This window comes from Crassostrea angulata, chromosome 4 (genome assembly GCF_025612915.1).
Source record: "Crassostrea angulata isolate pt1a10 chromosome 4, ASM2561291v2, whole genome shotgun sequence".
Taxonomy (NCBI): domain Eukaryota; kingdom Metazoa; phylum Mollusca; class Bivalvia; order Ostreida; family Ostreidae; genus Magallana; species Magallana angulata.
In genome coordinates, this window is record NC_069114.1 from 37,005,681 (window position 1) to 37,024,135 (window position 18,455).

Below are 18,455 nucleotides of genomic sequence, written 5' to 3' on the forward strand. Positions count from 1 at the left end.
TTTGTGTAAGACAAGTCAACATCATTACTTTCTTGGAATACCAGTGTGTATTATCTTTTATATCTTTATTATGATTTGAAAGTATATCGAATTAAACCATTAACATATTGTTATGATGTACATATATAAATTATGAAAACAAGTGTTTGAACCCAAATTGTGTCGAGCATAGGAATACAAATAAAATTAATCAAATCATCTTTCAAGTCGGTTTACAGAAAAGGTAACGGGAATCCAATCATATCGCAAGTAGAAGAACATCGTTATGCTTATTAAAAAAAAGTCTCGTGTTAATAAACACCATAAATCGCATTTTATAAAAACGTAGGAAGGTAACGGTAGTATATACACGTCTACAGGAGAAAATGTACCAAGGAGCTGTAATGTACCTATGACTTGGGGTACGTTTTCTTCAAGAGATAACGTAGCTGTGTAAGTTTTCTACAAGAGAAAACGTACCCTAGAGAAAATATGAGCAGGTTGTGAAATAGTTATATTTAAGGTATTTTTAAACATAGGTAAAATTATGGATTTTAAACAATAGCAAAACACGATACAAATGTTGCGATTTCATCCGAAAATATTTTTTTAAAGAAAACATACTTATAATTAAGTACACGTACGTTTTATCTGTGAGAAAACGTACCCTAAGTCTCGGGTATGTTTTCTTCTGGGTATGTTTAAATATTTTCTCCAGCATTCGTTTAAGCGCTTCACCTGATTAATGTCTTGAAAACGCATTTTCTTATCACAAAGATGTTTCGGAAAATGATGACTTTGATTTAAACCACAGTAATTGAAGAATTTTTTTTTTTTTTTTTTTTTTTTTTTTTATTTATTTTCAAATTTTTATAGTATATAGACAGACAGACAGAACACTCCTTTCTCACAGACTCTCACACACAGCAAGTTGGTACAGTGAATTTGTATACACCTATATATATTTAAAGATACATACAGTACAAATTATCTAAAGAAAAAGAAGAAGATTAATATCTACATCATCATTGATGTGTTAATTAAATATTTATACTGGAAAGAGACAACTCCATGGTGACCATCTCTTAGTAAAGTCTACAGTAGTAAATAGTTTCCTTTCAGTATTGTAATAGGTTTGTAAATAGGACATTAACATTTCAAAACATATCTTTATATCTTTTCTCGACCTTTGAAAAATAAATTTTTTTACTAATATAATAATCAAATTAATTACATGATCCATATCTGGATCACCTAATAGTACACTCTGGATATCAAATGTTATTCTCTTGCCAGATCTATTAAAAATATAGTCTGACAATTTTGTCCAGAGATTAAAGATTAGTGGGCATTGGTAGAATAAGTGCTTAAAAGTTTCAGGTTCCAACATACATATTGCACATAAGTTATTGTTTTTTATCTTAGAAAGATACAAAAATTTATTTATACCTAAAATTCTATGAATTATTCTGTAATTAAACCATACCAGTTCTGTATCTTTTGTGATTAACTTAGAGTTGAGATATATGAGGTTCCAATTAAAGTCTGGTTCGAGATTTAAGTCAATTTCCCACTTAGACTCACATATTGGCCTATGCTGTAGTTTTGAGATAAAAAAGTCATATAATGTTCTTGAGCCTTTTTTATCTTTACACAGAATTATTATAGATTCTAACTGGTACGGTTTTACTACTAATTCATGTGAAAATTGCCTGATACTGGGCCAGGAGCTTAATATAGCCTTTTTTAAGCCTTCATATTTAGTAAATGGTAGCTTAACTAGGTAATCATTAGTTATTTGTTCATAACTAATAAAATTCCCCTGCTTATCCAGCAGATCATATAAAATATAAAAACCCTTTTCATATAAAGACTTATAAAAAATATAGTTATTTTGCACACTGATCTTCTCATTAAACCAAAGTGGTTCTAATAATATATCATGTTCACATTTTGGCTCTATAGAATCCAGAAAATCAGCAAAGTAAGAAAGAGTTTCTTTCCAAAATAGATTTGTTGTTGAATTAGCTTTTTGTTTAGAGTACTTTGATCCAAATTGTATGAGATGAGCAGTGTTACAATTAATTACTTCATTGAAAAACATGGACCATTCCGAATTAGAGTGAAGAAGCCTTCTTATCCAAGTAAGTTTAAGAGATTTTATGTATGTATCAATATGAACCATTCTACATCCCCCTTTATCATAGTCCAACTGTAAAGTTTTCCTAGATACTTTATCAATTTTATTACCCCAGATATATTTATAGAAAACTTGCTCTAATTTTTTAATCCACTGAGAGTTTGGTTTAGGTAACACTGTAAATAAATGGGTAAACTTGGATAAGAATAAGCTTTTCACAACTGTAATTCTGCCAATAGGAGAGATGTTTCTCTTTGACCATTGTGTTATTTCTTTTTGTACCAGATTAAATTTCTCATTAAAGTTCAGATATTCAATGTTTTCCAGATTAGCTGTATAAGTTACACCTAAAACTGTAAAAGGTTCATATGTCCACTGGAGCCCAGTATCTTGACAAAGGAAAACTTGACTGTTAATCATGGATCCTATCCAGATTGCTTTAGTTTTGTTAATATTAGGCTTAAGCCCTGAAAATTTTGAAAACTGGAAGAGTAGGTCGAGAGCAGACTTGAGAGATTTTTCTGATCCATCTAAAAACAAAACTGTGTCATCAGCATACTGTTGTAAACAAATTTTTTCTTTTCCTATTTTAATACCTTTGATATTTATATTTTGTCGTATCATGTGTCCCATGATTTCGACACACAGGTTAAAAAGATATGGAGAGACAGGGTCACCCTGTCGACAACCCCTTCCAATTTCAAAAAATTCTGAGAAGATCCCATTCTGGATAACGCATAATTTTGCCTTATTATATAATACTGATATCCATTTGATGAGTTCATGACCAAAATTAAAAAATCTTAACGTATCATACATAAATCTCCAAGATATGGAGTCAAAAGCTTTTTCGAAGTCAATAAGTAAAATCATTCCTGGAATTTGTTCTTCTTTAGTGATGTGAAGAGCATCATATATAAGCCTAGTATTTTCTCCAATAAACCTATCTTTGAGGAAGCCCTTCTGATTATCATGAATTAAAAAGTTTAAGACTGTTTTTATTCTGTTTGCAATGCATGCTGATGCTATCTTATATGTAACATTTAGTAAAGATATAGGACGCCAGTTACTCAGGTATTCTCTTGGCTTAGTTCCTTTTGGTAGTATTGATATTATACCTTGTTTTTGAGTTATAGATAATTCCCCTTTACTAAATCCAAAATTTAATGATCTAATCAAAAAGTGGCCAATATCCTTCCAAAAAAATTTAAAAAATTCTGCAGAGAAGCCAACAGTACCAGGGCTTTTATCATTTTTCATTCCCTTCAAAGCAGCAAGGGCTTCCTCTCTAGTGATAATACCCTCTAATTTACATGACATATCATTATCTAATAAGTTAACCTTTGTCTTATCAACTATTGTACTAATATCAACATCATGTAATTTGTTATCACAACTGGAGTACAGATTTTTGTAAAATTTTTCAATTTCCGACAGTATGTCAGATTGATCTGTAATAGTATCACCATTGCTCTGCACAAGTTTGTTTACTGTTTTATTTACATAATTTCGTTTTTCTAAACTTAAGAAATATTTTGTAGGTTTTTCTCCATGCTCAATCCATTTGAGTTTTGTTCTTACAAATAATCCTTTGATATAATCTTTTCGAAATTCTTCCAGTTTGGTTTGAGCAATGGATAATTTTTCTAAAATTTCTTCGGAATGATCAAAGTTTCTTAATTCTTCCAACCGTTTAATTTCTTCTTCAAGGAGTTTAGTATTCTCATTTCGAATTCTTTTTTTATTAGAACAATAACTTATTGTGATTCCTCTTATGCATAGCAATAGTTGTTCAAAAAAGGATTGGTCATTAATAGTGAATAATAGTTGTTCGTCCTGAATAGAGGTGACCATTGAAGGATTGAAGGGAGGGGCAATATATTGCGCTTTTATTTTTGATAATGTGTCTTTAATTAAGTCAACATAAGTTTTGTCATGAAGAATTGCGTTATTAAATTTCCAAAAACCCTTTCCCTTTTCGAATTTAGAAAGAGATATGTCAAGTTCAATCATTGAGTGGTCTGATCTATATCCAGGACTAATATCAGCTTTGTCAACTAAAGACATCAGCTCACTAGAAATTAAAAAATAATCTAGTCTAGCTTTTTTAACTGGTTTTGCCTTAAACCATGTAAACCTCTTTCGTTGTTGGTATTTTAACCTCCATGGATCAACCAGACCATGTACTTCTTTCATATTTAAAACTACATCACGTGCTTTTTTGTTGTTAGTATTGACATAATTGTAATAATCTAAAGTTGTATCTTGGACAAGATTAAAATCACCTGCCATTATAACAAAGTCACCATCAAAATTATCTACTAACTCAGATAAGGATACAAAAAAATCTGGGCTGTCTGTATTGGGCCCATAAATATTTGCCAGTAAAAAAGTATATTTGTCAACAATTTCGACCTCAATAGCCAACAGGTTACAATCATTATCCTTAAGTACATTTAAGACTTTATATTCAAAGTTATTGTTAAAAAGTATGGCTGTGCCTCTGGCATTTGAAGCACTTGGGGAGATATAAACATCATGCCCCCAGAACGATCTAATTTGTACATAATCATCAGCAGTAAAATGTGTATCTTGAAGAAAATAAATAGAGCAATTTTTTTGTTTAATATAGTTTAAAACGTCTCTTCTTTTTTCCATTCCTGCAAGTCCCCTGCAGTTCAATGACGTAATCTTAACACTCATTATAGGTTAAGACATAGTGGATAAAAAAATAATAGAGGGCGAAGCCCTCTCACGGGCCCGAAGGGCCCGTGAGAGCGAAGCTCTCCCTATAGACAACACGTGTACATATGTCTAAAAATAGAAATTACACTCTATACCTATGAAGTTGAAAAACTTTTCCAAGATGGAGGAAAATAGAATAACTTCACGCGCAGTGACATCACCGGCATCCATGTTGAATTTGAATCTCGTACTAACTTCACGTTTGGTGATAATTTACCAGCTTTGTTTAATGAGTGATAAATACATTTAAACTTACCTAGTGTGTTCTTGAAAAATTAATTCCTAATTAAGAAAACAAATTTTCATTTCCTACAACTTACAACAGTTGCATTAGATCCGATCAAATGAATTTCAGGACATCTGATTGGACAAAAAACGTGTCTCAACAGTGAAGCAGTTTTAATTCATTGTTATTAAATATAACATCATGTATTTGAATTAAATTTGCTTTCTGATTACTATTTGAAAACACCAAAGACGATTTTTCTCCAACTTTCAATTTGAAATTTCGTTTTTAGGTTTCATCTCAAATCGTAGCCTAACATACTCATACCCAGGTCATTTCGTACCCAGAATTCAAATTAATTATCAAAATATAAAAAAATTAAGTTACGACCAATAAATTATTCAGTATAAAACAAAAGATAATCAAAACTTAATTTTGTAGACATCCGAATCTTTGACAGACACATTGTAAAATATTTCCCCATTCTAATTCACCCCCCCCCCTACAAATGTGTAAACCATACGTATATGATTTAAAATACAATAAATATTCAAAGTACTCCCAAACCGCCATAAAAATAAAAGCAAATAGGGAGATTATTTGGAGTAATATGCATTATAAATACTTAAAAATTATTTATAATAGGAATTACTGATCTGCATTCACAATCACAAATATGCATTGAACACAAATGTATGACATTTTTCAGACAAACTCAGATTAAATTATACACCCCAGTATGTACAATATACATGAAGGACATCATTTGCACCTTATAATTTGAATTAGCTAGGGTACTATCTCAATTCTCTAGTTTTAATGCACAAATCAATCATTAAATGTTTAATAATTCAGTGTTTGGATGACAAATTTAAGCGAAATATTCTCAAGATAAATTGATTTTCTTATTTTAAAAAAAAATATACGTCATTACTCTTTAATTCATGTTTATGCATACATTTGAAATAAGGGAGTAAAAAGTTAAAATACTTCATGCTGAGAAATTATCCAGAGATCTGCAATGTAGATACTTCTTGTAGCTGCAGCCAGGTATTATCCAATATATGTATAAATTACTTCAGACTAGACAATAAGACATCAAAATAATACACATGTATATTGATAGAATCTAAATAACAACAACAACAAAAATGCAGCTAAAATCTGTCCCAAGATTTTTTGCTTCATTATTAGTTATTCATAAATACCTTCGCTAGCCAAGGGTGTGTGATCTGCAGGAGCGGCGCGGATCAGAAACCCTTGGCTTACAAAGATGAAATATTTCAGGGTTTAAACAATATTTATTTACATACCAGAATGAAAATTTGTTTACCGGTTTTTATATTTGAATCCCCCCTCCCTCCCACTCTCTCTCTCTCTCTCTCTCTCTCGAGCTGACTTGTTCGCCTAAAAAAAGCGGCTGTTAAAATAAAAATCTATGGATATATTTGTAAAGCAAATAATATAAAATAAGATCTGGATGATAGCATTTGAAAATTGTGTGAGGTGTTCCAAGAAACTTCCAAAATGAAAAAGATAATTATAAAATCTCCATAAGAAGTCAGTTTTTCGTTCCTGTGAAAAAAAGCGACGAATTTTAATTAATGAAGGATTTCAATTGTATTTCGTTTAGCTGTGTATGTTTCCATAAAAATTGTCAACATGTGATGGAAACAGTAGCTTGGGACAGACTATAGCATAGCAGGGGTTGTATAAGAAATGAACAGCTGATGACAGGCCAGAGATAATGAAAGGGCATATCTAGCCCCATTGATCTGTTGATATTGGCTTCGCCCTCCAAACGGTTACACCGTAAAACATATTATTGTACACACATATATATAAATAGTTGTAAGAGTAGTGTACATGTTATTCAGGGGACGAGTTGGGTTTAAAACATTCAAATACTCCACGACTAAGGAAAAATCTATACCAACCTGCGACGCACACACACCATTCACTCCGAGACAAACATATAGAAGCAAGAAAACACAAACAGAAAGAAAAACGATTACAGTTAATTCCATTATAGAAATCGCACAGTGTTTTTTTTTTTTGCGTTGGCCAGTTCAGAAACTACTGAGTCGCCACCGGAAGTTGACACTGGTATCATAATACCACTTGGAGAAACCCACTTGGAATGGGTTATTTATTTCCGGGATTGTTTTTCGCGCAGTTTCTCGGTAACATCGTCAAATATGTCGAATCTAATGCGACGTTTTCCATACTGTCCGTACACATGTCCATTGAAATACCACGCTGATGATATCCGTTGGTCACTACTCAGTCTGGAAATGAGGGTCGCATTATCTCTGGTGACGTCATCGGTGATTTTGACTCCTCTAGTTGTTGTCTTAATATCGGACCTCTTTCGCATTATGGTTGTCTTAGCATCCATGGTCCGCATTTTGATAAGAATTGGTCTTGGTCCTTCTTTTCCTCCTGGAATTCTGTGTACAGCTACGACATCCTGTGGGTCTATGGCAATGCTCACGCTCTTTGACAGAGTGTCGTTTATCAAATCCAAGCAGTTTTCTCCTTTATTTTCAGTGATTCCGTGAAATTTTATATTAAATTTCCTTGAATATTGCTCGTTGTAGTTTGCTTTTGAGAGAGCGTTTTGTGCCATGTTCTCATTTTCTTCTACCTGTACATGAATTCTGTTCAGAGCCTCGCTTTGTTCTTCTAATTCTTTTCTAAGATCTCTATTTTCTCTCTCTAATTCTAAAATTTTTTCATCGTATTTCTGTTCTATTTTTTCTTGATGTTTTTGGAATAGCTCCTCAACAATGCCTTTTATTAGTTTTTTCACATCATCGCCTTTAATAGTTTTTTTTAGTTCATCCTTTATTTCGCCTAGTTGGGCATGTATCGAGGCCCATTCACTCTCGACCGTTTTTGCAGTAGTTGCTGATTTTGTAGTTTTTGGTGTTTGAGGTGTTGTGGGCGTTTTGTCAACTGTTTTTTCAGTGTTAAGTCGGCGAGTTGTGACACCATCTTTCGGCATGTTGAAATATTGCTTAATTGTATTCGGCCTATTCATGTACATGAAAACATGTATACACAGTGAATCTATTTATAGATCGGACGTGAACAATACCCAGTGTTAATAAAGTACTCACGGCGTCCTTTCCATGGAATATTACGAGTTTCAGTTGAAGATAGTTAATCCCCGACTCACTACACACAGAATTGGAAAAATTCGAGGGTCTCGCTAGTCTCTAGTTCCCTAATTTTGGCCACAGTTGCACCGCTGTTACTGACCGTGACCTACCTGGTCAAGCGCCATATTTGGAATCAATTGAAGAAATTTTAACTGTTAACTGACTAAGATCTTTCTTGAGACGAAATTTTTTCACATGACTATGTGCAGTTTTTGTATTTTCATGCTGCCGTTGCGGCAGCATGAAAATACGAAAACTGCAGGGCATTGTGACTTTGTGCAGTTTTCATATTTTCATGCTGCTGTTGCGGCAGCATGAAAATACGAAAACTGCACGAAGTCACGTGAAAAGTTTTCGTCTCTTAGTCATGATATAGTTTTGTGTGATGGGCCCCTGTGTACTTGGAATATCATATGATTATTTTTTTATTATATGTAGCAGCTACTGTCATTGAGCATGGTTCTGTTTTGAAAATATTCTATCATTTTAGATTTTTTTTCCTGGCAGACTTATATATATATATATATATATATATATATATATATATATATATATATATATATATATATATATATGTTTCTTAAGTATTCTTATGGTATTATTAACTTACAACATAATGAATATGGTTTCGTTTTAATACAGTCTTTTGTTTGATAACACATTTTTAAAAAAGTAAACCAATTACATTTTCCTTTAATTTCAATATATAACGCAGACAAATATAGAAGGGCAAAAATACCATGTTCTGTTCTTTATTTGTTTAAAATAAATTCCGTTTTATTTTACTGGTATTGTTGTAGATTATTAGCGCAACTTCTCTTCGTCTGGGTTATAGACACTAAGATATGTATCGCTGGCACGTGGTGGGATGGATTGAAAGAAGGCCCGACCTGTTCTGAACCGGACACTTGTGGTGAAGGAGACGCAACTTGTGAATGTTTTCTTACTATCGAACATCGTCTTACAATGATGACTTCACCAGATCCTGTTCTTGTTTGGCCAAAAAATGGAAGTCTATATCGTTTTGACGACGTAGACGGGAAAAATCCGTTGCCCAAAAACACAATTAAAAATACGATAACATCAGACGGTGTTGGTTCGCGAATGGTGATAACAGTTAATGGTCTATTTCCTGGTCCATCTATTGTAGCTTATGAAGGTCAGGATATGATAATACATGTCCGGAATCTTATGCACACAGAATCAACATCCATACATTGGCATGGTATTAAACAAACTAACTCAGTCTACTCCGATGGAGTTGCCTTTATCACTCAATGTCCGATTCTTCCAGGGCAAAATTTTACATATACATTTAAAGCAAACCCCCTGGGTACCCATTTTTATCATGCTCAAATGGGTAATCAACGAAGCATGGGACTTTATGGTGCCCTGATTATCAAACCAAAAGAAAATATTTTACCTCTTCTTTATGAAGAATTTACCGTTTTGTTGCAAGACTGGAATCACAATGATGACCCCGAAACATCTTATTTAAGAATGATGGATGGAGTTTATGATCTAGATACTAGAAAATTTATAAATGCCTCACATTCTGTCGACGGGACAAAATTCGGCGAATTTGAGTTTCATTCTGGACTTATAAACGGAATGGGACGATTTTACAAAACAAATACCGTTAATAATGAAGCTCCGTTGCAGAGTTTTGAGGTAGAACAATCAAAGAACTATTTGTTCCGCGTTATAAGCGCCGCCACATTATACCCTTTTCGAGTTTATATCGAAGGTCACAGAGAATTAACAATTTTAGCTTCAGATGGATATGATATCGTCAAAAATAATAGGACAACAAATAATGAACTTGTGGTAGAATCCTTTATTATTCATCCTGGAGAAAGATTTGATTTTTTGGTTAATGCTGCTCAGAGCCCGGGCTCATATCTTATCGTAGCTGAAAGTTTAGAAGATTTGGATTCCTCAGTGGACGAATACCATGCTGCTGAAGCCATATTGCATTATGTTGGTACTCCTGTCATCAGTAATCCACCAAAATCAACGCCAAATTCTTGTACACTTCCAATGCCATGTACCACATTTAACTGTCCATTTCTATATTATCCATTAGGTACAAATCGTAATTGCCTGACGTTTGACAATGAAACCTATAGTGAAGAAACTGAAAAATCAAATTTTAGGGAAGTGTTGAATGTTAAGGAAACCTTATACTTCAACTTTGGCTTTCCGGGTGATCTTACAAAAAATAGAGGCTCTGTCAATGGTCGTCAATTTGTGTTTCCAGCTGAACCAATGCTATATAGAATTGACAAAATGCAAGCGTCATGCGAAAATGCTCATTGTGGTCCAGACAATGTATGTCGATGCACATTTTATGATTTTTTAGAAAAAGATATGGCGTATCAAATTGTATTAAGTAACATAGGTGATGGAAAAGGGTGGTCTCATCCGATTCATCTGCATGGTTATCATTTTTATGTGGTTAAAATGGGATTTGGAAGGTATGATAGAGCATCTGCAAAGATCATGGAAGAGACTAATGACATCCGATGTACTGGTTTATCAACACCAAATCTGTGTAATAAAGAACTTTGGAAACCTGAAGCTTGGATTTCTAAACCTAATTCCATCCCTGGGATAAAATTAACAAACCCTCCTCGAAAAGATACAATCATCGTTCCTTCAGGAGGATTCGTTATTATTAGATTCAAAGCGAGCAATCCTGGTCCATGGTTTTTCCATAGTCAGGTTAACCTTCATACAACTTATGGATTGGGAATGGTCCTCTACGTGGGTAATATCTCTGACTCTCCAACATTACCAAACTCACTTGTATGTTGGAATGACAATCTTAAAGAAAGTGGTGGAAACTCAAAAATCTCACATGAAAAAGAAAACCCGAATAAAAGTGAACTTGAAGCGAAAGTAGTAATAGGAATAGTATCATTTTGTTGTGGTGCAGCAATATCAGTAATAATTTATTGTTGTGTTTCCTACATTCGTAGAAAAACCTCACAAAATCAACGTGAAGTAAACATTCCTTCAAGAATAAATTTAGGAACCGTAGAAGGCAATGGTGGTTTAGGTGAAGAGGAACAAGAAACCAACCGACAACCACCAAAAGGAATGAAATGAGTTACTTCTTGAGATTGGAGTATTACTAATACATCTGACGTAATGTGTACATTGGAGTTAATTATAAAATAATTCACAATAAACAACGTAATTACCTAAAGCTGACATGAATTCATCAAAGTATTTGATTGCCATATTAGTTTTGATTGCTCCTCAACTGCTATTGGGGATAAATATGTTTATATCGGTGTTATATAGTGCCTTTTCCCCGGAAAAAGGTGTAATGTGTTTTGTGGGTTCTAACCGCGAATGATATTAATTTTTTCTTAACGTTACTTTACGTTTAGTTTGATTATTATAATTAAATGAAAATCACTTCATATTTGATCACAAATATGATTGAATGATATAATAAATTTTCCTTTTAACCCTCTGTGCTTGAAACCTTTATTTGTCTGAAACTCTACGTTCCAGCAAGTGTGCTGAACCAAAGCCTCCCAGACCGCAGTCTGAAACCTAGTGCCTTAAATCACTCTCTTGGCTTTGTATTAACTACTAGTACAGTACCGAAGAATATATAAATCTCAAATGGTCCGTCTGCATTAATTTGAGACACCGCAAATGAGACCTATAATTCTTACCCGTAGATCTCCTTTCGCTTCTGCAGCAATCCGACAACTGAACTCCGTTCAATAGCGCGCCGGCCTTTTATAGCCTCAAAAAAATCGCTTTCCGTCACGTGACTCGGGATCATCGTAACGTTTTATCTAATAACCAAACACAGAGGAAATTATCTGATTCAATGATGCTTTAATTGGAATATTTACTACAAAGGTTATATAAAAGCCCCCCCCCCCCCCCCAAAAAAAAAAATGGCTATATAGCTGTTTTTCTCTAACAGATATTTGTCTATACAGTAGAATTACCCTTTTTTGTAGCCAGATCGTCCCCAGAAAACCTACCATTTACAATGTAGTAGTTTTACTTTCCGATCATGTTAAACATTAATATTGGAAGTTTTCATCAATGTGAACTAATAATATGGTGCTTGGGTTTCAGTATTTGTTTTTAAAATAAGATTTGCCTATAAAATTACATTTTTGAATGTTTTTATAAAGGGCCCATTTTATACATTGATTTGTGTGAAAAAATCACTGAAATCAGTTTTTCTCTCTTATTAAATGGTCAATATATTAGCTTTTCTTTGAATTTATATCTACATAAAGTCTTCATAATACGTAAAGATCAGAAATATTAGTGGAAGCATAAGAAATAGTTAAAATCATCAAAATTTAAGAAAACTAGGGATATTGTGGGCTAAGCCATATCAATTTTAGTTTCAATATTTATTCCAATTTAGTAGCATAAACTGATAGACATTCTAATATTCTATCATTTCATTGAAGAATATAAAATTTAATATCTTAACAGATGTTTAGAAAACTACAAAGAACTACATTTATTTTTATCATCCGTTAAAGGGTCATGGTCACGATTTTGGTCAAATTTTATTTTTCTGTTTTTATTATTTACAATGCTTTAGGAATGCATTTCTAATCACCAAATGAAATTTAGGTGCCAGGCAATGAGTTTTAGCAAGATACAGGGCTCACAAATCCTCGTCATGTAAACAAGGCTCGTGCCCTGTTTTTGTTTTCATAGGTTCAATATACTAGTAAAAAAACTTTTTCAAGCTGATTTGTCTATCTTTTTATTCAGTTTAAGCATAAATAAACAGTTCGTAACAATTAACACATTCATTTGAGGTCTAAAACTGGAATTTTCGCTTCAACATTCAAAATGTAAACAAAAGTTTTGTTTACATAGCGAAGAATTGTAAGCTTAATAATTTGCTTACAACTCAACAAATGACAATCAAATTTTGGTTGCCTATCAAAAATGTCTTACTGAAGCATTGTAAACATTAAAATCGAAAAAATAATTTTTGACCAAAATCGTGACCATGCCCCTTTAAGTTGAGGAAAAGGGTAGTGACCATAACCTGACCTTTATGCAAAAACAAGGCGGTCAAATTTGATTAAACTGATGGAATCATTTGGTTGGATAATCTGTTTTACTGTGTCAAAATTTCATGAATTTCTTTTTATAAGAAGAATGTATAATAATGAGAAAACTCCTTCGTTAATGTATATATTTCTCAAATAAAACATAACTGCATGGTACCTCTATAACAAAGTCAAATATATCTTGTGCAGACTGATATTTTCTTACACTCAATTTTATGGTCCCAATTTTGTGGAAAAGCTACATTTTACCTAGCAATGGTTCATGAGTGGACTTAAATGATCTACTTTCATATTTTAAACAAAATTATATTTTTAATTTAAATATGCAGCAGTTCCAAATCATTTGGTTAAGACATGTTAAAGAAAACAATTATATTTACAAGATCTTTTATTTAACATCATGAAAAAGGGGCTGACCCTTCAAATAAGGGACCAAAAATCGTTAAAAGGTTTTACTTTATAACTCAAAACGGTAAAGATTTTAATATGACTGTAGCTGGAAAAAGTGTTCATTATGATTGTATAGATATCGTTTTAATAATATTCAGCTGTTTGGGTATTGCGTAATATACATGTAAGTGTTAAAAGCTAGACTCGTTACGTGTATTACGTCATAATTTTGGCACACCGCGTAATTCTACAAGTTGTACAAAACGTGTATAATCAAAAGAACAAGGAGGTAATTACTAGACGATATGTTGAGGACGACTGTGCTTTTGGTTTCATCAAATTCATAAAATATTTTCATAAACAGTTTTCTCAACAAAATAATATATCGTTTCCACAAGATAGCTTTGTAGCAACCTCTGATGATACACTGTCCAATGATATAATGTTGCATTAGCGGTCAGGATGTTGACCACTAATGAAATAATTCTATCATTCATGAACAATCTAATCGTCTGCTAATGATATTATTTCATATTTTTACCATTAAGGGTCTAAATTCGTAACTACTAATGATATTGAGAAGTGGAATAAGTACTACCTTGACTACTAATGATATACATTTGGTTACATTTACAAATGCATTAGTGGATGATATAATTATCATATCGTATCATATCACGATGATATAGTGGATAGATATGATATTAATCATATCATATAATTATATCATTAAAGGTTGCCACTCCTCACACACAAAAGTAACCCGATATCCTGTCTATTGCAAACTGAAAGTCGGATGTCTGATTTTAACTATTTAACAAATGATGATAAATATCTACTGACTTGACCCCATCCGCCTGATCATGTTCTCCCCTGTTGAGCCATGGAGGTCGATAATATCATCAACATCTTTAGGTGGCAGGAATACATAGAGAGTGTTGCCGTCACAGAGTACACATCCAATGAAAGACAATATCCCTGACTATCTACACAAATATATATGCATCAGGGCCGGGAATTCATCTACTGTAACAATATTCTTGCCCATGTAAATTTTCTCGAAATTTTGAATGGTAGATGATCTTTGTTATTTTCAATGCATTATAACCCACTGTTTTTTAAATATTTACAAACTTTTTTCATTTAAAATTTGGTCTTAATTACTACTGTAATGTTTCAGGTGGTTTATATGCTTAACTTTAAGTTGAGTTTTGTTTCGTTGAAGAAAGATTGATCAATCAGAATCAGTTGTTACGTAAGGGTTTTCAGTAAAGTCCCATGGTCGAAGCTAGAATTAAAAATCATTTTTAAAGCGCTAAGCATAGCTCAGCGCTTTATTGGCATTAGACTTCTACTTCCGGTGCATCGAATAACTGCCCCCTATTAGCAGAAATAAACATCATTTAAACTGGTTGGGGAACCAGTTTCATGGGTTTACGCACATAACTGCAACGGCTATTGTGAATCTAATGTGCAAGGCTTACGTACATAACTGCAGGGGCTGCTACGCAGTGATTATAGTCAGCCTTCGGGCTGATTTATCAAGTTATAGTGAAACTTCAAATGCGCTTGCGTAAATTGGAATTCTGGGAAGGAATTACTAGACAGTCCGTGTTAGTGAAATTCGAAGAAGTTATGAAACTGGACAATTTTTATACGTGTACACTGCTTCACACTTGCCTCCTCACATACAGTTATAAAAATATATGTACATCTGCATATTATTATTCAAAATATTTATATCTTGTATTTTTATACATGTAGAGTGTGTAGTCTCTTGTCACCTAAAATGTATATTCCAGTGGCTGAGTTTCTTGGCTTTTAAAAAAGCTAATCTTGTGAGTGCATAAACAGATGCTGGAATGTAGAAAAATCAAAACGACTTGTAAATAGCCACATATAGTTCTTGCTGTTCGCCGCTTTTCTCACAGCACATATATAAGGAACTAAACACTATAAGTTTGCATAGTAGATCTCATCTGTGTGGACGTATATTTTATGTCGCTTACATTTGTTACTTAGACGCAACAACTTACCAGATAAATGCAGTACATATGCAGAAGAAGATTCAGAACATCAATTATAATGGTCAATGCAATACCTTTATAAAGAAAATGCACGCGTATAACGACAATACAAGTGCAGACATTTGTCAAAGAAACGTATTTAACATGTCGCACACAAGGTACAGATGTGAAATAAAGTTTAACAAAATCAAAGGCTTTTATATAACATGATTCAGGCAGGTGTCCATTTAGAAGTCGTGTTCAGCTTTGATTTGAATTAACTTTAGTGTATATGATAAATCGTAATATACATGTATATTTAAAAGAAACGTTATTTCGACCAATTTTTCTTACCCAAATTAAATTAAATAAGGATAAATTTTGGATGAGTACAACTTAAACGCCATTTCGACCCTTCTGGCATTAGATACTTTCAATTAATAATAATAAACATAATGTCGATAAGTCTCATTTCTAACTAAGCTTGCACAAAGTAAATTTCCTTTAGAACCAAGCTAGGTTAGCGCTTTTCAGTACTTTCAGTACTTTGATTCATTAAAGGGATCTTTCAATTGTAATATCCAGGAAACGGCGAAATCGTTTTTTATATTAATGTATAAATTTGCTCTCTAATTCTAATCAAATTTGAAAATTTAAAAAACCTACCGGTTGTTGAGGAAAATTTTGAAAGATGCCTGCTCTTGCCATACCATTTACTAACTTTTTTTGTAATTCTTTGTTTTTCTTTTAATATAGTTGTCACGGTACCGGATATATATTTGCTCTCATTTACATACTTGCACCATGCATATCATCTTTACCGGTGATCTGGATTTTAGTGGATATCTTACTAGTATATCAAGGGGACATATTTTCAATGACTGTGTGAAAATATAAAATTTCTGCAAATAAATCCTATGCAGCTGAAAATCAAAATATCATTCAGACAATGGCATGCATATGAAGCTTAAATTTCAATTACAAAATCATTTAACAATATTCATTTATTTCTTTTAATATCTGATCAAAGAAGAACGCGTTCAAGATATTAATTAATGTCAAATCATATCATTTAACAAACAAGCAGTGAATGCTTATTATATCAACGTTATATATTCAGACACATTTATCTGGATACACAGTGGGAATGAAACAAATGGTGTCATCTTTATTTTTCATAAAAAAAACATTCATAAGACAGTATCAGCAACTCTGGAGTCTTAACCATAACGGAATCGTTTACATCTTCCAAAAGACGAAAACAACTTTGTCGAACAGCAGTCATACCTTTCAATACTTCTACTACTAAACTATGAATCCGGGGGACACCGGCTTGTCTTTAGAAAATCTACTGTTAAATTTTAACATCGCTTTGCTGATGGAATCAGACGAGGGTGTCATATACTCTATATCTCTACCTCCCCACGTAGCCTTTAAAATGTATCAACATCCTAATTCACAATCATAAGAGAGTTGTATTCTACAGAGCCTTTTTTATTAATATAATTCGTTTTGAAGGTATTCGATAGGTATTCGATAGTTCGATTTCAAAATATGTCCTAAACAGGGTTTCCGTAGTATTCATCTAAATTTTGAAATAAAGACATTCATGTCTTATTTAAAATTCATAATATTAAATGTTTTTCAATAATGGTAAATAATAAGTATGATAACTAGAGACGAGCTCGTTGCAAGCAACGATTAGGTTTTCCGTCGAAGCTGCGTCATACTTGTGACGTATTACAAAAATTGATAGCTGACCATAGTACAATATTAGATGTGTAAACACTGAGAAACAAAGTATTATATTTCTGTGACCTCGTAGATTTTACGGTGATAGAGAATTCGTCTGGATCTGCATCGGTCGTGTGCAGTACGAACCGGGTGAGGGAATGTTGGCGTAAAGTGTATAAGGTAAAAGGTTGGGGCGCGCTGTGGGCCGTAAGCTAAAACGAAGGGTAGGTTTGCCGTATTCCCGAAGGTCCACCAGTATACAGTTCCAGAGAAATAAACAGGCAACTGATGCAGGATTCCACATTATTGGACGAGACTCAACGATGGCAACATTATAACAATTTAACAGACATATATGTTACAAACAAGTCGGATATGGCCAGAAGTGGCCTCCGGACTCAAGACTCTGGGAGAGTCGGACGTGGCCGGGGCTGGCCGCCGTATTCCAGACTGCGCATTGACAATTGTACATAACTATTTATAAGAATCTTAACAATGAGTATAAATTGACAGGTAATGATATAAGTAAGCTGAGTGAAAGGTTCACAGATATAAAATAATTAAATAAACTCAATGAGTCTTTGATGTCCAAGAAATGAAAATCTGATAATTACACAATGTTGTTTTAAGAGATTAACAGTCCTTGAGACATGACACTCTGTCTCTTTGAAATCACATATAAAGTCTGAAAAGTGTCAATCACTAAATAAAAAAGTAACGATGTAAGAAATAAACTGTGAGAAAAAATTACGAAACAGATGTTGAATTTTACAAGTAAAGTAAAAAAAAAATTTATAATTAAACAGTGCATTTTGCACGATGATACTACATGTTTATAAGCAAATACAAATCTTAACACGTTGTCTCGAGTTTGATTCGCAGCATTTTATTCACAGAGTGGGACTGTGGTTATGACCGGTACGAAGGTAAAAAGACCATTGGCAAACGTTTTACACGCATTGTTATCGAACGCAAGCGCCAATGAATCTTTTA

The 18,455-nt window shown here is 33.1% G+C and overlaps 1 protein-coding gene across 1 annotated transcript in view; it reads left to right on the forward strand.

Annotated features, from left to right (window-relative positions):
• The window catches only part of LOC128181636 (uncharacterized), a 28,859-nt gene extending 17,121 nt beyond the window's left edge, over positions 1-11,738 (forward strand). Inside the window, exon 2 of the mRNA XM_052850110.1 lies at positions 9,055-11,738. Within this exon, the coding sequence (XP_052706070.1) occupies positions 9,055-11,365 (2,311 nt within the window). The 3' untranslated portion in view covers positions 11,366-11,738. The remainder of the gene's footprint in view (positions 1-9,054) is intronic.
• Positions 11,739-18,455: the final 6,717 nt, after the last annotated feature.